Source organism: Myotis daubentonii, chromosome 8, assembly GCF_963259705.1.
Source record: "Myotis daubentonii chromosome 8, mMyoDau2.1, whole genome shotgun sequence".
Classification (NCBI taxonomy): domain Eukaryota; kingdom Metazoa; phylum Chordata; class Mammalia; order Chiroptera; family Vespertilionidae; genus Myotis; species Myotis daubentonii.
Window position 1 is genome coordinate 65230072 of NC_081847.1, and position 17760 is coordinate 65247831.

At 39.1% G+C, this 17760-nt stretch overlaps 1 protein-coding gene across 2 annotated transcripts in view; it reads left to right on the forward strand.

Moving 5' to 3' along the window:
• Positions 1–12247, forward strand: part of SEH1L (SEH1 like nucleoporin) — a 29188-nt gene extending 16941 nt beyond the window's left edge. Inside the window, exons 6-9 of one of the 2 annotated variants that reach the window (XM_059706703.1) lie at positions 5096–5236; positions 7218–7375; positions 8674–8824; positions 11420–12247. In XM_059706703.1, coding sequence (XP_059562686.1) covers positions 5096–5236; positions 7218–7375; positions 8674–8824; positions 11420–11645 — 676 coding nt within the window. In that variant the 3' untranslated portion in view covers positions 11646–12247. Of the gene's footprint in view, positions 1–5095; positions 5237–7217; positions 7376–8673; positions 8825–9798; positions 11103–11419 lie in introns of those variants that run through there. The other variant, XM_059706702.1, reaches the window with a different exon arrangement.
• The last annotated feature ends 5513 nt before the right edge of the window (positions 12248–17760 follow it).

The window sequence follows — 17760 nt, forward strand, 5'->3', positions numbered from 1 at the left end:
TCTTTTTTCCCCCCCATAACTCCCCTCCTCCCAGTTCCCGCCCCACCCTCCGCCCTCACTCCCCTCCCACTGTCCTCATCCATAGGTGCACGATTTTTGTCCAGTCTCTTCCCGCATCTCCCACACCCCTTTCCCCCCCAAGAATAGTCAGTCCATTCCCTTTCTATGTCCCTGATTCTATTATGATCACCAGATTATTTGTTCACTTGATTCTTAGATTCACTTGTTGATAGATGCATGTTTGTTGTTCATAATTTGTATCTTTACCTTTTTCTTCTTCTTCCTCTTCTTAAAGGATACCTTTCAGCATTTCATATAATACTGGTTTGGTGGTGATGAACTCCTTTAGCTTTTCCTTATCTGTGAAGCTCTTTATCTGACCTTCAGTTCTGAATGATAGCTTTGCTGGATAAAGTAATCTTGGTTGTAGGTTCTTGGTATTCATCACTTTGAATATTTCTTGCCATTCCCTTCTGGCCTGCAAAGTTTCTGTTGAGAAATCAGCTGACAGTCGTATGGGTATTCCCTTTTGATTTTTTACAGAGAGGAAGGGAGAGGGATAGAGAGTTAGAAACATCGATGAGAGAGAAACATCGATCAGCTGCCTCCTGCACACTTCCTACTGGGGATGTGCCTGCAACCACGGTACATGCCATTGACCGGGATCGAACCTGGAACCTTTCAGTCTGCAGGCCGATGCTCTATCCACTGAGCCAAATCGGTTACAGCTGAAAGATTTTTTTAAGTTGGAGAATAACTGGATAAAATGATAGTTTAACTCTTCTATAGGTGTGGAAAGTATTATGGAAGGTAGCATGAGTAGATTTAGAGTTAGGATGCTGTTATAATAGTTCAGGTGGAAGGTTATAGTGGCTTTGAAATAGAGTAGTGGCAATGAGGATGGAGAGAAGTGACAATTTGATAATAATTTAAGAAGTGGTATTAGTAGGATTGGATGTGGGAGGTGAAGAAGGGGAAAGCTATCAAGATTTCCAAGGATCTGGCTTAATAGTTCGATGAATAGTGTGTCATTCACTGAGGTAAGGAATTCTGGAATTAGGTCAGATTTGGGTAGAGTGTAGCAGCATGTGAAGAAAATTTTAATTTTGGTTATGTTGAGATATCTGTAATACCTTTGAGAGCCATAAGCATTGTGTCAGTGGTATACTCAGTCTTACAGTGGTATACTTAATCACCATTAGGTTATTGGCTGGGCTTCACATGTGCTAGACAAAATTCTTGGGTCTAGTAGTCAGATATTGGGTGGGGCCGGAAGTAGAAGAGAAAAACTATTAAAATTTCTATGGGCTCTGCGATTCAGAATGTTACTACTTGGGTTTTAAAGCGGTTCTTATACATACCTGCTACCTTCCTAGAGTCTTGATTTCTTCAGAGAGGCTCTGTCTGCAGTGGTGCTGTCCAGTAGAACTTGCTTTGATGGTGGAACTGGTCCATATCTGCACATCTGATGCAGTGACCATTAGCCATGTGAAGCCATTGAAACTAAAATGTGGATACTGCCGCTGAGAAATGGAATTTGTTTATTTTTATCAATTTAATTTTAAATAGGCACATGTGGCTGGTGGCAGCACACTTCTAGAATGCAGAGACTTTCCATTAGAACCTCTTTTAAGCTATCAAAGCTATGAACCACATTCATAGCACATTTTAAAGAGGCTTCATGAAGAGCTAATGTTTTTAAAGTAATTTCTTTCAACTTTAGTTAGAGTGAATAATGAGCCATAACTCTAAAACTTGAAAGGTGGATGGACCATTCCTAAAATATAGGAAAATAAAAAGTACTTTATAAATAAGATTTGAGTAAAGATCTTGGTTTAGTTCTGAAAGAAAATATAGGACAAATAGAAAGTACCTAAGTACTTAAAAGCATCCAGTGATAAAGGTATGAGTCCCTTAGCTAGGAGACTATATCTAGATTAGGGGGAAGATCTCTTTTATTATCTCATGTAATAAGGAGCCTGGCTTTGGAGAAGTTCTGGAGGTAGTTAAATGGCTCAGTTGCTGAGTGATGATGTCAATGGCCTTAGTATTTTCCATTCATTTTGCTCTCATCCTTAGTGTGTTGATTTTAGCTTCTTATGAACACATGAGTTGCAGGTTTGCCATACACATGTAAGGAAGGGCATTTCCTTTCATGAATCTTTTTGTATTAGGAAGAGAAAAACTTTTCTAGAAGCATATATATATATATATATATATATATATATATATATATATGTATATGTATATGTATATGTATATGTATATGTATATATATAATATATATATATATATTTTTTTTAAGCATCAGTTAGGAAATACCATGGTTCCTTTTACTTTATTATAATTTAATATATTTTTATTGATTTCAGCAAGGAAGGGAGAGGGAGAACGAGAAACAGCAATGGATGTGAATTATTGTTTTTTTAAATATATTTTTATTGATTTCAGAGAGGAAGGGAGAGTGATAGAAACATCAAAGATGAGAAAGAATCATTGATTGGCTGCCTCCTGCATGCCCCCCACTGGGGACCGGAGCCCACAACCCAGGCATGTGCCCTTGATTGGAATTGAACTTGGGACCCTTCAGTCCACAGGCCAATGCTCTAGCCACTGAGCCAAACCAGCTAGGGCTGGATGTGAATTATTGAGTAGCTGCCTCCTGCACGCCTTCTACTGGGGATCTAGCCCACAACCTGGGCATGTGCCCTGACAGGGAATTGAACTGTGACCTGATTCATAGGTTGATGCCCAACCACTGAGCCACAGTGGCCAGCTCTAGAAGCATCTTACCAGGATTTTTCATTGGGTCCTGTTGTCCATAATTGGGTCATTTGCTCAGGCTTTAGCTGCAAAGGAGTCAGCATGTGTCTGGCAGTTTCTGCATCTAGAATGCAGAAAAAGGGAAGTGGCATTGGGTAGATAACAATGTCTGCATGTGTCATGGTTATCTGGAGGTAGTAGTGGGGAGGGATTGACTTAGGAAGTTATTAGACCTTTTCAAGTTTAGCTGTTTTTGGATTTTTTTGGGTCTGGTTCTTTGAAGTAAGAGTTGTTTGAAGGTTCTTAATAGATTGAACATGGTACACGGAGGACATGTGATAGTGGATTATATAGCATTCAGTTATTAATACACCATTTAGTACATAGGAAACATCAAATTAACTAGTATTGGATATTTTTATTTCTATTGTTGAATGAAAATATTAATTAGGACCTGGTGTTGATAATGATACAAATAAGTGTCCTGCATTTATATAGTTAGAGAGCACTTTCACACATATTATGAAATTTGAATGCTAACCACCATCTCATAGTAGGGGAGGTAGCTTTTATATTAGCACCATTTTCCAAATGTAGAAAGTGAGACCAATAAAGTAAATGACTAGTCCAAGGTCAAAATTAGGAGTTAGGACCACATAGTAAAGCAAGGGTATATGTAAGATTGTTCAGGGTGATCATAGGGTGAAGAGAGGTCAAGGAAGGAACCTCGAAGTGCATACTAGCTTGGAGGTATTTCAGAAAGAATGTTGTGATGAAAAGAAGGCCAAGTAGAGAGTGCTGGGAACACCAGTACTGGTGAGGTAAAAGTAGGTTTACAGTTGTAAGTATGGAAAACATAGAGTTTATTCTTGTGTTTACTAATTGTTGTATACTTTCCCATATAAACAACTGTAAGCCTACTGTTGCCACACCCTGTGTGTCAGAGGAGAGTGGTGGAAAGCTAACCCCCTCTCTAACACACACTGCTTCAGTTCTATCCCTGATAGCCATTTGAAGACAGAAAGATGTAATAGAAAAATCTGATATGCTGTCTCCTTCATTGTCTTGTTCTTTATTTGCAGATATAAAAATAGAATAGTAAGGATAAAGTAGACTTCGGTATAGCTTCCTTTATCACCACTAAAAAAAAAACACCACCACTCAGTTCCTGCTATTACCAGCTTTGCTTTTTTATTTACACTCAAATATTTAAGAAATTCAATTATCCTTTTTAAAAATAATTCAGTATCTCATTTTAATTAAGTCTTTTTTTTTCTCTATAATATATTTTATTGGTTTTTTACAGAGAGGAAGGGAGAGAGAGAGAGAGAGTTAGAAACATCGATGAGAGGGAAACATCGATCAGCCGCCTCCTGCACATCTCCCACTGGGGATGTGCCCGCAACCCAGGTACATGCCCTTGACCGGAATCGAACCTGGGACCCTTCAGTCCGCAGGCCGACGCTCTATCCACTGAGCCAAACCGGTTTCGGCTAATTAAGTCTTTCTTAAAGTATTCTAAATTAAATTGAAAAAACCAACAGAAGCCGGAACCGGTTTGGCTCAGTGGATAGAGCGTCGGCCTGCGGACTGAAGGGTCCCGGGTTCGATTCCGGTCGGGGGCATGTGCCTGGGTTGCGGGCACATCCCCAGTGGGAGATGTGCAGGAGGCGGCTGATCGATGTTTCTCTCTCATCGATGTTTCTGGCTCTGTATCTCTCTCCCTTCCTCTCTGTAAAAAATCAATAAAATATATTTAAAAAAAAAAAAAAAAGAAGAAAAAACCAACAGAAGAAACCTGGGAAGTTTTATAAGTTTCCTAGGGCTGCAATAACACATCACTACAAAGTGGTGGCTTAAAACAAATTTATTCTTAGGTTTCTGGAGTCCAGAAATCTGAAATCAAGGGGTTGTCAAGACTGTGTTCCTTCTAAAATCCTGCCTTGTCTCTTCAAGCTTCTAGTGGCTGCAGGAGTTCCTTGGTGTGTGGTAGCTAATTCCAATCTCTGCCCCTTTCTTCATATGTTAGTATTCTTTATATGTCTTTCCTCTCTGTACTTTATAAGGACACTCAACATTGGATTTAGGGCCTACTCTAAATCCAGGTGATGCTCTCATCCCCAGATTCTTAATTATTTCTGCAAAGACCCTTTTTCCAAATTAGGTCACATTCACAATTTAAGTGTTTAGGGCTTGGACATACTTACTACGTACTGCAGATGTAAACATTCATTGTGAGCAATATAAAAATAATTGAGGTATGTCAATATATGGATTTAAGAAGTTTTTATTTCTGGAATTTTTAATGTAAAATTGTTTGTTTTTTCATTAGGAAATATGCAAAAGCTGAAACCCTCATGACAGTTACTGATCCTGTCCATGATATTGCATTTGCTCCAAACCTGGGAAGGTCTTACCACATTCTGGCCATAGCAACCAAAGATGTGAGAATTTTTACATTAAAGCCTGTGAGGTGAGTTTTTGAAACAATTACTAATTTAAAAGTGTTCTTGACTCTTAATTATTTTCATTTGTGGAGGAGAGTGTAGAGGCAACTGTGATCTGAAGAATGGATTCCTTAATGAACATTTCATCTTAATTACAGTCAAACATTGGTTCTCGAATGTCTCCCATCTTGAACAATTCATTTCTCAACCCGACAACCCTTTCATGCTGATACCTCTATGATCAGTCATGCCTCTCTCAGGCTACAAAAGAGAGTGTGCGAGTATGACTCAGTTTATTGCTAAACTTCACGTTGTTAACATCTTAGGAAATTGTGCTGTGAATAATTCTGTGTTTTATGGCTTTTGTTGCTGCTCATTATTATTAAATTTTCATTTTTTACTGCATTTCATTTGCTTTTTATGAACTCACATTTCATGTCCTTTTTGTTTTAAAGTGTTTATTTATAGATTAAACAATACATTAGACATGTACTGCATATAAGAAAGGTTAAAACAGAATCATTTGTGGATCTGGAATGGATTAATTCACTTTACATTATTTCTAATGGGAAAAAGAGATTTGGTTTTTGAACAGCTTTCCAGAATGAATTAAGTTCGAGAACCAAGGTTCCACTGTATGTTTTTTGTTTTTTTTAAAATATATTTTATTGATTTTTTACAGAGAGGAAGGGAGAGGGATAGAGAGTTAGAAACATCGATGAGAGAGAAACATCGATCAGCTGCCTCCTGCACATCTCCTACTGGGGATGTGCCCACAACCCAGGTACATGCCCTTGACCGGAATCGAACCTGGGACCTTTCAATCCGCAGGCCGACGCTCTATCCACTGAGCCAAACTGGTTTCGGCCACTGTATGTTTTATTTAGACTGATACTAACAATGAATTAGATCCTCTGAATTTAATTTGTATTCTATAAATGTTTGAATGAAGGTGATTGTCTAAGGGAAAATTAAATTAACACTGAGACATTCTTGTGAATAACCTGTTAGCTTTAATTTTGGAATTGTGAGTTTGTCATTTTTTCTTCCTTCTATTCTTCTCTTCCTACTGCTTTATTTTCTTTTTAATCCTCACCCAAGGATATGTTTATTGATTTTAGAGAGAGAGAAGGGGGGGGAGAGAGAAATATCCATGTGAAAGAATAACTGATTGGTTGCCTCCCAGACGGGTGTCCCGACTGGGGATTGAACCCACTACCTGAGTATGTATGTGCCCTGATGAGGAATTGAACCAGGAACCTTTTGGTGTATGGGCAACGATCCAACCATCTGAGCCTACCAGCTGGGCTCCTACTACTTTTCTTTTAAAATGATTTATTTCATCTATTTTATTCCTCTACTTTGGATGAATAAAATCCTCTTTTGTTGTATCTTCTATGAAATAGTCACTCATTATTTTTTATGTGGTGGGATCACGCCAGGTACTGGTGAGTCAATTGAATGTGATGCAACCCAATGAGCTAATGGGGGAGGGTATGGGTATGAGCTAATGGGGGGAGGGTATGCACATTATTATAAAATAACTAGAGGCCAATGCACGGATCGTGCACCCGTGGGGTCCCTCACCTGACCTGCGGGGATCAGGCCAAAACCAGCTCTCTGACATCCCCCGAAGCATCCTGGATTGTGAGAGGGCGCAGGCCAGGCTGAGGGACCCAATTGGGGCCCCGGGGCGGGGGGACCACAGGAAGGCTCCAAGGCGTGTCTGGCCCGTCTCGCCCAGTCCCGATCAGCCAGACCCCAGTAGCAAGCTAACCTACCAGTCAGAGTGTCTGCCCCCTGGTGGTCAGTGCACGTCATAGCGACTGGTGGAAGAGTCAAACGAATGGTCAGACACTTAGCACATTAGGCTTTTATTTTATAGGATATGGTAAGTAGGTGAGACCATTTATATATATTTTTGTTTAGATAGGTGTGTTTTGTGTGTGTATGTGTGTATGTAAACCTGTTTGCAGAATTCCTCAGGAACATTTTTTTTGTTAACAGGAAAGAACTTACTTCCTCTGGTGGACCAACAAAATTTGAAATCCATATAGTGGCTCAGTTTGATAATCATAATTCTCAGGTTTGGCGAGTGAGTTGGAATATAACAGGAACAGTGCTAGCATCTTCAGGTGATGATGGCTGTGTAAGATTATGGAAAGGTAAGATTTCGATGAATAATTATTGCCTTAAGTTGCTGCTTTAGAATTTTCACTTAGAAATGTAAACTAAGTATTTTTGAAAAAAATTATCTTTCCATAGCTACTTTAAAATTATGTGTTATATTAATTTATTTTGAACCTTTATCAGTTTACCTAGTTCATAGCAGTTAAAGACTAATTGAATTGTTTTTAAGTGTCTGTGTGGAATAAAACAACCATATATACATATATATATATATCTCCTGGTGCATGGATCCGTTCACCAGGTGGGGTCCCTCAGCGTGGCCTGCAGGGATTGGCCAAAACCAGCAGTGCAATGCTGCCTGCCACTCTTGACTGCCGCTCCTGCTCTTCCTGGCCCCGCGGTCTGGTAGGCTCGTTGCCGCTCTGCTGCAGTCTCTGAGCTGCAGTGGCAGCCAGCCGTGAACCCTCGTCTGGTGCCCGTAGGTCAGCTGAGCAGGACTCCCACTGTGGGAGTGCACTGACCACCACGAGGCAGCTCCTGCGTTGAGTGTCCACCCCCTGTTGGTCAGTGTGCATCATGGTGACCGGTCAAATAGTTGACCAGTCGAACAGTTACTTAGGCTTTTATGTATAGAGATATTTTATTGATTTCAGAGAGGACGGAAGAGAGAGATTTAGAAACATCAATGATGAAAGAGAATCATTGATTGACTGCCTCCTGCATGCCACTCATGGGGATCTAGCCCACTACCTGGGCATATGCTCTAATCGAGAATCAAACCATGATCTCCTGGTTCATAGATTGATGCTCAAGCACCGAGCAACATGGGCTGGGCAACAAAGCAACATTTATTTATTATTTTTTGCATTCAAAGAATTAAGCCATTTTGGATAAGCCACTCAAACCCAAAGGTTTTGTTTCCTACATCCTAATCTCTGAGGATGTTAGGTACCCACTTGACTTATACTTGCATAACCATTTGACAACTCCATTACCCTATATATACATGTAATTGAAACTTGTTATAATTAAGATAATTTATCTTGATATTAACTTAATGTAATAATGTGGCACTTAGAGAATTATCTTCGAGGAAGGGAAATGGGAGGTGAAAGATTTATTTGTTAAATTAGTAATTCTTTTAAGACTTTAAAAAATAATTGTTAAAATTAATTGTTTTGTATTTTAAAATGTCTTTAACATTTATTCTGACTGACATGTAGCCTATAGGACGCTTGTTTCTTTAATTATAGTTTAAGGACATGAACATAGATTTGTGCCCTTGAGCATAGGGTATTAGTCTTATTGATGTATTTGTCCATTTTCCTTTCAGCTAATTATATGGACAATTGGAAGTGTACTGGCATTTTGAAAGGTAATGGGAGCCCTGTCAATGGCAGTACTCAGCAGGGAAACCCAAATCCTTCCCTAGGTTCAAGTATCCCAAATCTTCAAAATTCATTAAATGGATCTTCTGCTGGCAGGTAGGCTGTTTTATGGGAAAACTAGAAATTATTTTATTTTTAAATCATTCTGGTAGCTATACTAAAGGTGTGTTATTTCATGGATTTTAAGACTGAAGTAAGAAATTTACCTAGTCGTAATATTACTTAGTCATAATATTATTTATAGGTAGGTTGTGAGGCCATTCAAACAAAATTATATTATGAAATTTAGGTAAAGAAGAAATATGGGATAATACTGAGGATTTTAGCTGTAGATTATTAGTGTGCTAGTACTGCTGGCAGTGTAGCCTTTGAATTGGGTCAAACTGAAATCCTAAATAAAATACATTAATTAAGGCTTTTATAGAGGAGAGTAAGTTAATTTTTTTTGTTTTGTTTAAAATGTTAATGGATTTATAAGAAGAAATGGTTATTCTGAGTACTTGATTTTTTTTAGAATTTTTAACATTTTAGATTCTTACTGATCTTAATAAAGAATATTTGATGTGATCTAAAGAGTCATACTGTTGTTTTGGTATTCAAATTTTAAATATGTGAATTTGTATGGTAAAATTATTTTAATATGCCTTTGTGAATAATTTGGAATATTCAGGAAATTTCAAGGCACAGCCTTAACAAACTGTCCTGTAGTTATCCTGTTGTCATCTTAAATAAAAGAATTGTATTTAAAAATGTCTCAACTATTTTGTATTGTTATATTTTTATAAAGAAGTCCTGTTATTTGATTTTGAGGTTTAAGTATTTGCATGGAAACAATTTCAGGTTACCATAGAAGATATCAGATTATAAAGATGATTCTAAGAAGCAAAGGAAACTAGTGTAAATTAAAAGGAAAAAACACAAAATCTAGTTTTTGGTTGTTGCTTGTATTGCATATTTTCTCTTGTAAAGAGCTTTAAAATTTTGAAATTTGTTCTTATTGTGTTAATACCCATGTGTGTTAGATCTGTGATGCATTTTCCCTTCTCCAATTGTATTATGTCCTTTAACAGAAAGCACAGCTGAGTACCAGCTAACTGGAGTAACTTTGCTGATTTGCTGCTTGTTGCATGCACACAGGAATGGAAAGTGAGCTCCTTTTCCCCTTCCCCAGCACCATTTGGCCTCTTCCAAGATACACCAGCAGCCTGCTTACTACTAAACTGCAACCCAAAAAGCTTCTAAAAATACAGTATATATCTTTTTTTTTTTTGTATTAACCAGTTTATTGACACTAGTTGAAACTTTTGAATATAAATGGAGAGGCTTTTTGTTGAGACATTGTCACCAAAACAATTTTTGGAAATGTTCCTGAAATTAACAAGGGTTTTTAAAATGCGAAGGATTTATTACCACCCTTGTAAGTAGTTGGGAGGAGGGAAAATATAACTTTATTCCATTTGGAGAATGAAGGCTTATTTCTTTTGTTTTTCTAAAACAGTAAGCTAAAATGATGAATTTTTATAATTTTAATTTGAAGATTGAATAAATATTTTTCATAAAGATTGTTTTGAGTGCTAATGTGTTTACCTTTTGTAGAATTGGTTTAAACATGATATTCCATACAACTCTGTCATTTCTTAGTAATATTTTTAAAATATTAGTAAAGGTGGAGAAAAGTAGTAGTAAAATGAAAGTAAACTGTACAGTTGTAGCCAAATTAAATATTTGGTATTGCATCATTTATAATTTGGTAGTAAAATGAAAATACCTTTGTAAGTATATTCACTAAAGAGATAAATGTTTCTTTTATGTGCTTGTATATATTTATGGTGTGATTCTGTGGTTTAAATTTCCTTCAAGTCAAAATTTGGCAACATACTATAAGAGAAGCAGTTGAAATTTTGCTGACATTGTGCATGCACATTTACTTCCACATTCCTTCTCCCAGAATTTTCTTAATTTAGTTGGCTGCTTCATGTAGTTAATATCTTATAGAACTGTGACCTTGAAGACAAAGCCATAAATTTTTGTTTGCTAAAATGCATAATTATTATGGGTAAGTTATAATAAAATGTCAGAATAACAGCAATAGGACATATTCTTTGAGCCCTTTTAGTTACCAAAATTGTGTACTATTGTAAGGATTTGCAGAAAACCAACTAAGAGTATTCAGAGATTGTATTTCTTTGAAAGTATGTTGCAATAACTGGCTATACTTTGTGAAAGTATATTTGAATTGGTTTTCAGTATCATGTTTGCATTAAAAAATGTGAAATGTGTGCCAGCTATTACTACAAATGAAGCGTTACTTAAAATAAATTAAAAGCTTATTAGAGTTGTAAATTTACAGGATAGCATCAAATGTTTCTGAGGTTAGAAAATGTTTTAAATTCTGTAATTGTCTTTTATGTAACATTCATGCTGGTAATTTTTTGAACATTTTAAGTTTAACAGATTGTAGTTTTTTCTTTCAAATTTCTACACTTGCTTAGGCCAGCGTGATCTGAATAAGGGTCTTGATTTTTGCATAATATTATGTTCTGTTAGTTTGGCATGACTATATTAAAGCTATGCCCCCCAGCATTTGTTTTTTCCTCTTTGGTTCTCTTTGTATTTACTACTTTTCTCTTTTTCTTCTTTCTTTTTCTGTTGTTTTGTTTTGGTGTCTTGTTCATGTCTTCATTGTTTCAGGTATTTCTTTCCCCTTCTGGATTCCCCACAGGCTGGATCGAGATGGTCCAATTATGCTCAGCTTCTTCCTTCTCCTCCTCCTCCTCCTCCTCCTCCTCCTCCTTCCTTTCCTCTTCTGGTCGAGCACTCTTGCGATGCTGACACTGCCAACCTCCAGTATCCTCACCCTTGCAGACAGTCTCTGTCTCGGCCTCTTAATCCTTTAACTGAGAATGAAGGGGTTTAAAACATTGGCTTAACACTTAAAGGCTTTATTTTAGTGCTTGTAGATGCTTTCATTCTAGCTGCTTTTTGTTTTTCTTCATTTTTCTTTCAGAAGATTTTTCTATTATAGGGCTGTCTTGCATGCATTACAACCAGAACACAGTGTTTGGAACCTAAACGTATTTGTGCTTCTGCATCAAAGGAATATTTCTTCATTGGTTGATAACCTTTGATGAAATGAGCTATGTACAAGTAACATTCAACTGTGAGAATTACCCACTAACTGACTTGAAAGTGCCTCTTCTGTAAATTTTACTTTGAATTGCTACAATGGTGTTAAGTTTCTTATGGTTTGTCATATTGGTTAATGTGAAAGCATATCATTATAAAGTTCACTCTGCCTTTGATACATACTAAGAAATGTTTTTAATTTTATAGGTTAATATTGAAACTGACCAGTTTGTAAAATAAATCATTCCTGTGTATAAAGCAGCAAAACATAATATGGACTGTTTGGTCTTTTTATTAAACAAAGGAACTTGTTTTTATTACCTATAATTGCTGTTTAAAGCTATTGTAATTATTCTCCAAGTAGATTATTTAATAAAATATATTTTAAATATATGAATCTGTTGCCTTATAAAAATAAAATGTATTCTATTTGATAGTTGGTAAAGCTTGTTGCTAAAAAATATAATCCAAATAATAAAAAATTAGAGGATGGGTATGACATTTATTTAAAAGGTAGAAAGTCAGTATGTAGACTAACATGTAGAACTGACACATATTGACTTTCAATCTAATTAGACATTAGATGTTTTCTTTTTTTTAATATTTTATTTTATTGAATTTATTGGGGTGAAATTGGTTAATAAAATTATGTAAGTTTCAGAGGTTATTTTCTAAAATGATACTTTTAAAATTTGAAAACAATCCTATATAATAAAACCCTAATATGCAAATCAACCGAATGGCAGAACAGCCGGTCGCTATGATGTGCACTGACCAGCAGGAGGCAGACGCTCAATGCAGGAGCTCCTGTGTTGAGCATCTGTCCCCCAAGAAGGAGGCAACTGGTGGCAGTGGGGGGCGGGGCTGGACAGTGGGAAGCGCCGGCCACCAGCCAAGGCAGGTGCCAGCAGGGGCCCCCTGATCACTCCATTGACCTCCCCTCCCCCCCCATAGATGGGCCCTAATTGCCCGCCAGGCCTAGGGACCCTACTCTATATATTGGGAACAGTCTCCTAGATTTTAAAATTAAAACCTGGCAAGGCTACTCTAACACTGAAAAAATAGGATGACGTAGCGATGACATGCGTGGACTCTGGCTTGCACATTTTGTGGTCAGCCCTGATTCTGACACAACTGTGCGACAAATCCAATTACTTAATTTCTCTCTGCTTCAGTTTTTTCACCCATAAGAGGGAAAATGGTACTACTGCCTCAGAAGGATTATGTTATGTACTATTTATAATCAGGGCAAAATAATGTAGCTGCCCATACAACAGCAAGATGCCTTTCACCTGTATGAAAAGTATGGTAACTGGTGCACGCAGTGTTCCAGATTGCAAGAGGGATGTCCGACTGCCAGTTTAGGCCCAATCATGTGGATGCCACGTGATCGGGCCTAAACTGGCAGTCGGACATCCTGAGGGGCCCTGGGTTGTGAGAGGATGCAGGTCGGGCTGGCTCCCCCCCTTCCCCCCGCACGAATTTCATGCACGGGTGGCGGGGGCGGCCGGGTCCGTCTGCCCAGCCTGCGCCCTCTCACAGTCTGGGACACCTCGGGGGGTGTCCGCCTAAGCCAGCAGTCAGATACCCCTCTTGCAGTCTGGGGCTCTTGCAGTCCGGGACCCTTCACTCCTTACTGCCCACCTGCAGCAGAGGCGGGAGAGGCTCCCGCCACTGCCAGTGCACTGGCCAGCTGTGAGCCCGGCTTCTGGCTGAGCAGCGCTCCCCCTGTGGGAGCACACTGACCACTAGGGGGCAGCTCCTACATTGAGCATCTGCCCCCTGGTGGTCAGTGTGTGTCATAGCAACCGGTCGTTCTGCCGTTTGGTTGATTTACATATTGGGGTTTTATTATATAGGACTAGGGGCCTGGTGCACGAAATTCGTGCACTGGGTGTGTGTGTGGGGGGGAGTGTCCCTCAGCCCAGCCTGCCCCCTCTCACATACTGGGAGCCCTAAGGCATTGACCCCCATCACCCTCCAATCGCAGGATCGGCCCCTTGCCCAGGCCTAATGCCTCTGGCTGAGGCGTCCGGCTCGGGCAGCAGGGACCCGCAGCTGCAGCGGCCCCGCGATCGTAGGCTTCGCTTTAGGCCCAGGCAAGGGGCCCCTAGCTCCTGGGACTGCCAGCTTCGACCGTGCCCAGCTCCCATCGCTGGCTCCACCCCTACTTCCTGCTATCACTGGCCAGGGTGGAAAAGGCACCTGATTCTCCGATCATAGCTCCCCCCTGGGTTTCCGATCACTGTCAGTGGCAGGGGGCTTCTTCCTGCTTTCCCTTTCGCCTCCCTGCATTGTGCCTACATATGCAAATTAACCGCCATCTTGTTGGCAGTTAACTGCCAATCTTAGTTGGCAGTTAATTTGCATATAGCCCTGATTAGCCAATGAAAAGGGTAGCTCGTACGCCAATTACCATTTTTCTCTTTTATTAGTGTTGATGATTAAAACTATGGGACTAGTAATACTCTTTGGTTCAGTTTTCTCAGGAATTATCAAGGATAACTTCCTTCAGGGCTAGAGCAAGATGTAATTTGAGAAGCATTTCAAATGTGGCTATTAGTTAATCACATATAGATGATATAATAGTTAAAACCATATATTATAATCTAACTTTCAGGCACCTTTTCTATAAATAGTGTCATATCCCTAGAACTTAACATGCAAAAGATAAACAGCTGATAAGACATAATGTATTAATTTTAACTTTAGGTACGTTTGAGTTTTGTTGTGTGTAGTTGTTAAAATGTTTTGTCTGTAAAGTTAGCATTCCAATGTAAGAAAAAGAATCCTTTCTAATAATTGTCAAATGTCTTCTGTTAAAGGACCTGTAAACGTGTTTAGGTTCAAAACAAGGGGTCTAACTTAATGCTGAATCTGGCTCAGAATTAAGAATTCATTCACATCTTTTAAGATTTCAATCATAGAGGTGCCTGGGGTTAAAATGGGATAATGAATTAAGACAGAGTCTCCAATTTAATGAATAGTGAGCATCTGTGTGCGAGATATGTGCTAAACGTTGCAATATATAAAAAATAGTGCACACAAAACTCAAACTAGTGGGAGAAGGTATTTACAGGATTTACAAAACATAACGAGGATTCAGCCTCAGTAATAAAGATTGAAACAGTATAGTAGGCATAAAAGCAAGTGATCTGTTTGAACTGGCAAAGTTTGGAAGTGATGTAGCATTTCAATAGGTGGAGTGATTTAAATGGAGGCGGATAGGAGTTCCAGGATAATGGCTTAGGAGGGGAAAGAGGACAAGGTTGTGTTAAGGCAACAATGAAAGAGTAAGGTTCCTTTAGGGAGCTCGTGGGAGATTCATCTGGAATCATACCTTGTCACATTGTAGAAGGCTTTGGATATTTGCAGCTGAAGTGTTACCACTTAAAGCACTTGGTAAAGGCAAGCGATGGGAGAAGCCTGCCTTTTCTTAACTGGATGGGCATCACTTCTAATTCCCTGGAAGGCACCAATGGCCGTGCGACTTCTGCAAGCTCTGCTCAATGTCTAGGAGATTGGGAATTCCGTCAGAGTCCTATTTCTCCTTTTGAGTTGGCAAGTAACATGAGATAATAGCTAATATTTGTTGAGTACCTCCATGTGCCATTGCTCTTCTAGATATCTTATGTAGGATTATGATTAATCCTGACAACAACCTCTGGGACAGGTGCTTGAATAATCCCCATTTTACAGATCAGGAAACAGGCAGGTTAAAACGGTTTGCCCAAGGCTGCACAGCTAGCAAGAGAGCCAGGATTGAGATCTAAGCAGTGTGGCATCAGAGTGTAGGCTCTCCTGCCTGCAGATACTTTGGATTGTAGATCCCTGTCAGCAGAGTCTTCCTGGGTGTTGTGGGGAGAACTTTGGTCATGTCAATGTAAGAAACATTCAAACCTGTGAAGAATTTTTGTGAGTTTATTTGAGCCAAACTCGACAAATGCCAGGAAGCAAAATCTCAACGCACCTTCTTTTATACATTATAATCAAAAGAGGAGACTGAAGTGGGTTACATAAATTCATTGGTGATAGATTAGGGAGGTGGGAGAATGCAGAACTTGGAAACCTCTGGGATTGGATCAAAAGTAAAGTGATAGATACTTCTTTTACATACATGGGTGCAGGATAATTAACAGTCAATAATAACAATGGATTTATGGTCTCTGCAGAGCGGTGCCTGTGCTTTGAGGGGTCCAGAAAAAGGAAAATTATTGTTTCAACGGTATGTTATTGTAGGTGCAAAAAGTCAATAGATAGGCTCAGTAAAGGTAAAGATTGACCTTTGTCAGGGAAGATACTGGCGTAGGGCATGACTACCCACCATAAACCACTTTTAGGTTAAAGTTTTAATTTCAGATCATCCTTAGGTCTCTGTAAAGCCGCCAGGCAGGCCTCCCCTGAGCTTGTGAGGTTTAGTATGTGGCCCCTTTCCATCCACAGTCACTTGATTTTTATGGAGGAAGGATGCTTACTGAGTTGGGTACAAGGGAAACAAGGGTGAATGACAGTCTGGAATATAGAGACACGTTCCAGCAAGTTAATCTCCAATGTATAGTGTAAATGGAGGAGTTAAAATACCCTGTGAAACAAAAGTTGCTCATTGTATCAAATAGCATCCTTTCAGTTCTAGGGTTAAGTATTTGGTTTATTCTTCAGGATTCAGGAGATCTTGGAGATTTTCTCCGCTTACTATCTTTGTTAATAGTTAGAATAGGGGGTAATTACAAGGATGGAAGGTTTCAAGAAGAGATGTGAAGAGAACTGTGGAAACATGACTGAGTTTGCCAGGAAGCCAGACCTGATAGATTAAAGCAAGTATTGAAAGTAGTGCCCAAGGATCAAATTGATAACACGAAAAGTGACAATACAGTGTGAAAATGGAGGCAATTAGGGTAGGAGAGACAGAATGGTCTTCAGGTGATAAAACAAGGAAGGGTGGTTTGCTTTTTTGGATGGAGAGATACAGCACTTCTAAGGCAGGAATAACTGGTGGAGAGGATACCCAGGAATGATAATTGAGCAGTATTTTGGAGGAGATAGGAAGTGATCAGATAAATATGTTTTTCTCCACCAGGCTAAAATTAGGAGTAGGACTGTTAAATTCAACTATGTGTTTTTCCTTTTCTCCCCTCCCAGATGCACTGTAATAACTATTGAATGAAGTTAAGGAGTTAACTTTGGAAAAGAGAGAGTCCCCCTAAGACTGAATGGAAGAAAATTTGAGATAAAGTGAAAGGTGTGAAATTGAATTACCTGTATGGTTTCAGTAAAGTAGTAAAGGCCTTGTGCTGAGCAGATGTCGATTTTGGGATTTGAGGCTTGAGGAGGTTAGGGAAAGGTAGGAGCTAATTAGGGATGAATTACGTCTCATCGCCTCACCCCTTACCACACCAGACCAACCTTGTTCCATCACAGAGGCCATTAGATGTAGCGAACTATCTTGAAGCTTGGATCCCAAGGAATGATTTCCTAATTGGAACTTGTTAATAGTGGATAATGTAAGGCAAACCATAATATTTCAGCACCTAACGACTGGTGATCCATAGAAAGGACCCAATCAGAAAGGATATATGCACCCCTATGCAGCACAATTTACCATAGCTAAGATTTGGAAACAGCCTAAGTGCCCATCAGCAGATGAATGGATTAAAAAAAACATGGTATATCTACACAATGGAATACTACACTGCTGTAAAAAAGAAAACTTACCATTCACAACAGCATGGATGGACCTGGAGAGCATTATGCTAAGTGAAATAAGCCAGTCAGAGAAAGATAAATATCACATGATCTCGCTCATTTCTGGAATACTAGAGGCTCAATCTTGTGCACTGGGCAGGGGGAGTGGGTCCCCCTCAGCCTGGCCTGCACCCTCTCCAAGTCTGGGACCTTATCACCCGCCT